The 5,060-nt window shown below is 51.1% G+C and overlaps 1 protein-coding gene across 1 annotated transcript; it reads left to right on the top strand.

Annotated features, from left to right (window-relative positions):
- Window positions 1-1,127: 1,127 nt before the first annotated feature.
- On the top strand, window positions 1,128-3,385 carry bcl11aa (BCL11 transcription factor A a; the record flags this gene model as incomplete). Its single annotated transcript, XM_084489288.1, has 1 exon — window positions 1,128-3,385. A coding segment is annotated over one exon (2,258 nt), but the record flags the coding sequence as incomplete, so codon positions are not given.
- Between the last annotated feature and the right edge of the window lie 1,675 nt (window positions 3,386-5,060).

The following is a 5,060-nucleotide window of genomic DNA, read 5'->3' on the forward strand; positions in this document are numbered from 1 at the left end:
TCAATACAGAAACACAAATCCCATTTCACAACATGTGTGGCAGTAGGGTGGGGGTATGTGTGTGCGTGTGTGTGTGTGTGTGTGCATGATGTGTGTGTGTGTGTGTGTGTGTGTGTGTGTGTATGTGTGTACACAATATGCATTCAAAGACAATTCACAAACAGTGAGGTCCACGCCTAGTTTGAATAGGCTGTTTGCCCGATGTGTGTGTGTGTGCATGAGTGTGTGTGTGTGTGTGCGTGCAGGGTTTGTGTATCGGGTGTGTGACGGCTAGTGACAGTGTGTGGCAGCCATGTGCCCGCACCCTGGCTGAACCCCGCTCTCCCTCTAGTTTCTTATCAAAAGGTGCCCAGTGAGAACGACAAAGGAACGATTATCTAAAAATCTTGTAAATGAGCTGATGGGCCTAGCCGCCCAGCTGTCCAAAAACCTCCTCCTATCCTCCCCCCGCCCCCCCTGCTCCCACCACAACACACACACACACACACATACACACACAGAAACACATGGTACACACACACACACACCTTCCCACCCCACTCCTGTTTCCTTAATACGATTATGGAGCCATTGAGGAGCCCACCCCAGGTCACGGTTGTCCAGCCAGTACAAAGGCAATTATAGTTTTAAAGTGCCTTCTTCTCCTGGTTCCCAAGCCGCCCTGCGCTTTAAACACTTGTTTCCTGAATATGTGATCGAAGACATTTTTTCTTTTTGCCCCCAGCTCTCTGACAGATTTAATATTCGCCTGTGCACTCCTGTGTGTTCTTGTGTGTGTATGTGTGTGTGAGAATGTGTGTGTGTGTGTGTGTGTGCTTGTGGGTGTACACATACATGGGTCACTGGATATCTGATGCAGAATAATGAGAGTTTGACAATTGACATTTGAAATATTCAGAATTCAAAATATTTTTAAGACGTGTTGTATTTCCAAATGCTTTGTTCGTTGGTGGTTCGAGTGTTAAATATTTTGGGAGATCTTTCCCCTGGTCCAAATTGTCCCAAACACCTTTTCTAATTGGGAAGTAACGGAAGGAGGGCCCTCTTTCGTTCAAAGCAGCCAGTTTAAACGCTGTGCCTTTTGCCAAGTGTTTCCCTAACATGAATTCCTCTCCTTGCTTCACCAGGTAAGGAGGAGCCCACCACCTACACCTGCACCACCTGCAAGCAGTGCTACGGCAGCGCCTGGTTCCTGCTGCAGCACGCCCAGAACACGCACGGCTTCTGCATCTACCTTGAGAGCGAACACGGCAGCCCCCTCACGCCGCGCATGGGCCGGCCGTCCTCCCTGGGCGGAGGCGCCGACTGCCCCTCCCAGCCGCCCCTCCACGGCCTCCACCTGCCCCCCGACGCCAGCCCCTTCAACCTCCTACGCATCCCGGGATCCGGCTCCGGCGGCCGGGACAGCACGGGCGGCGGGGGAAGCAACAGCGGCCCGATGGGGGGCGTGGGAGCCGGGGGCCATCATCAGCGCTTCCCTCCGACGCCGCCGCTCTTCAGCCCGCCCCCGCGGAACCACCTGGACCACCACCTGAGTCCCGAGGAGCTGGCGCTTGCAGCCCACCACCCGAGTGCCTTCGACAGGGTGCTGCGCCTCAACCCTCCCCTGGGCCTGGACCCTCCTCCGGCCATGGACTTCTCGCGACGGCTGCGGGAGCTGGCCGGTAACAACTCAGGGTCCACCCCGCCGCTGTCCCCGAGCAGACCCAGTCCCATGCAGCGGCTGCTCCAGCCATTCCAGACAGGAGGTCAAGCCGGAGCTCTGGGGGGTACCGGAGGTAGCAAACCTCCTTACCTCTCCACTCCGCCTCCTCTGCCAGGCTCCATGCAGTCCCCCTCAGGCTCTCAGACCACCCCCACCACTCCCCTGCCATCGGTCGGCGCGCCGCCCTCCTCCACCACTCCGCTGAAGACAAAGTCATGTGAGTTCTGTGGCAAGGCCTTCAAGTTTCAGAGCAATCTCATCGTCCATCGCCGCAGCCACACAGGAGAAAAACCCTACAAATGCCACCTGTGCGACCATGCCTGTACACAGGCTAGCAAGCTGAAACGCCACATGAAGACACACATGCACAAGTCGTCTTCGCCCAACACAGGCAAGTCAGAGGACGGGCTTTCGGTGGCCTCCTCCCCCGAGCCTGGCACCAGCGAGCATCTGGGCAGCGCCAGTAACGCCCTGAAGTCCGTGGTGGCCAAGCTGAAGAGCGAGAACCGCTTGCTCCACCAGAACGGGGACGATGAGGAAGAGGAAGAGGAGGAGGAGGAGGAGGAGGAAGAGGAGGAGGAGGAGGAAGAAGAAGAGGAGGAGGAGGTTGAGGAAGAGGAGCAGAACGGAGAGAGGGTGGTACAGCAGAATAATAACAACAATAACAACAACAGCTACCACTTCAGCCTGAACTTGGAGGCGGCCCGCCATCACGAAAACAACGGCAGCATCGGTGGTCGGTTGGGAGGCGGGGCGGACGAGGGGTCCATCCCACGCTCTCTGCCCGAGGTGATGCAGGGGATGGGGCTGGCAGCTAGCATGCATCACTTCAGTGAAGCCCTTAACGCGCACAAGCGCAACGCCATGGCCCAGGAGAATCACATCCACCATCACCTCGCCCGTGACCATCGCAACCGCAGGATGTGCGACGAGGACTCGGCCGTGGAATCGGGCCGGGCCGAAGAGGGCTGCATCTCAGCAATCAACGGACGGGGGACCTCCCCCAATGAGGCCGCCTCCGTGGGACTCTCAAAGAAACTGCTTTTGGGAAGCCACAGTCCCCTCAGTCCCTTCACCAAACGCATCAAACTGGAAAAGGAGTTTGACCTGCCCACGCCTACCATCCCTAACACGGAGAACGTCTACTCCCAGTGGCTGGCTGGCTACGCGGCCTCCAGACAACTCAAGGACCCCTTTCTGAACTTTGGGGATTCCAGACAATCGCCATTCGCCTCTTGCTCTGAGCACTCTTCAGAGAACGGCAGCCTTCGCTTCTCCACCCCCCCGGGGGAGTTGGACGGCGGGGTGTCGGGCCGCAGCGGTACGGGGAGCGGGGGCAGCACTCCCCACCTGGGGGGTCACGGCCGGCCCAGCTCCAAGGACGGCCGCAGGAGCGATACGTGCGAATACTGCGGCAAGGTGTTCAAAAACTGCAGCAACCTGACGGTGCACCGGCGCAGCCACACGGGCGAGCGGCCCTATAAGTGTGAATTGTGCAACTATGCGTGCGCTCAGAGCTCTAAGCTGACACGCCACATGAAGACCCACGGACAGGTGGGCAAGGACGTGTACAAGTGTGACATTTGTCAGATGCCCTTCAGTGTCTACAGCACCTTGGAGAAACACATGAAAAAATGGCACAGTGATCGACCCATGAGTACCGAAATAAAGTCTGAATAGTAGGGCTATAATGTGGGACTAGCGCCTCTCCCCGAGATATCTCCGCTACCAGTCTGGTTTACCCCCTACCATAGTCTCTTGTAGATTTGCCCTCAACCCCCAAGCACTAACTCATCTCTTTTGCCAGTCTGGTGGAAGCTTAAGACCACCAGCACACCCCGTTTCCATTACCCATTGAATGCATGATTTGTATCGGGGCAATACTATTGCATTGACGCAAAACTTTGAGCCTTTCTCTTGTGCAATAATTTACATGTTGTGTACAATTTTTTCCTGTTTGAGTTCGCCTTTTTCCATTTTTAAGAATTAGTCAGCATGCATAGTATGTTTTTGCTAATCAAAAAAGATAAAAAGAAAATGAAAACAAATTTGTCCCTGGTTAGTTAGTAGTTGAGTAAATGTGTTGCTGTTTTCTCTTGTTCTGTTTTCTTTCTTTTTGTTTTTTAAAAGGAGAAAAGACAAGAAAGATACAACCATGCTGCATACATTCTGTAACACATATCATGTACAGTTTTGTGTTGTAACATGGACAATTCACAGTCTTTGACTTGACCCTCTTATGTAAAACCTGGAAATGCACTTAATCTGATCTTTCTAAAAGATGCCATGTCCACACAGGGTTTAAGAAAAAAAAAAGATTGGCTTGATTACTAAACCACTAGCAAAGACAGCCTTAAAAGTCTTTTTAAAAAAGTCAAGGATGGGCTGTAAGCTAAATTTGTACTATCATTTGGTTAAAAAAAGGAGTGCCTTTCATTCAACAAGACTGCGTTATTGGCCATACTATTTTCTGTGCTAAACACGAGGTCACACCAGGTACTGCTAGAGGGAATTAGCCACCCAAGAAAGGTTCTTGCATCAAGCACCTGACTGCTCAAACAGAGTGTGACAAAACTAGAGTAAGATCAGAAAAGTATTGTTATTCATCATTTAGCTACCTATACATGTTCTATAGTATCTTTAATATGTGGAATTCATGGCAAGCATGGTACAAGCAGTATTGTGTATATCTGAATTATTTGTAATTTTGTTCTTGGTATTTAGGTACTATGGGGGGGAAAGGTACTCTTGTCACGTACAATCCTGAACTTGAGGGATGCGGCGCATGGCTCGGAAGCGTTGTATCGCGTTAGCACAAAGACGCACAGCGCTGCTTTGGATATGTCAGTGTGTGGAACAATGCATAAAGTTTAATATGAGCTCCGATTGCGTTAGACTACATTAGGGGGCATTGGTTTACTACAAGCTAGACAGACAGAAAGCTACACCAAACTGGAAGCTACATGTTAGGAGGAACTGAGGCAATCGTGTTCACTTTATTGTTTTTTAAAACAGGGTGTTTGTAACAAGGAAAGAAAGAAAGAAAAAAAGAAAGAACTGCAAAAAAAAAAAGGCCGCTGTGTTCTCTAGGGCTTTCGGGGCTACATAACAATGAATAAAGTTTGATACATTGGAATAGGCTAATACAGGGCACATTTTTCTTTGTTTGCTGTTGTCATGAATGCAAGAGACATATTATATTTCCTTCCTTGAGTTGCAGACTTTCACCCCAAAAAAGATGTATAGGATAGCAGTTGATACTCTGACAGGAATTTGTACCAACATGACACTTACATTATTTAATTTAAATGCTGGTACGTAGATATGATCTAAATTCTGGGACATTTCAAAAGAC

This window comes from Micromesistius poutassou (genome assembly GCF_964030765.1).
Source record: "Micromesistius poutassou genome assembly, contig: SCAFFOLD_1427, whole genome shotgun sequence".
In the NCBI taxonomy this organism is placed as follows: domain Eukaryota; kingdom Metazoa; phylum Chordata; class Actinopteri; order Gadiformes; family Gadidae; genus Micromesistius; species Micromesistius poutassou.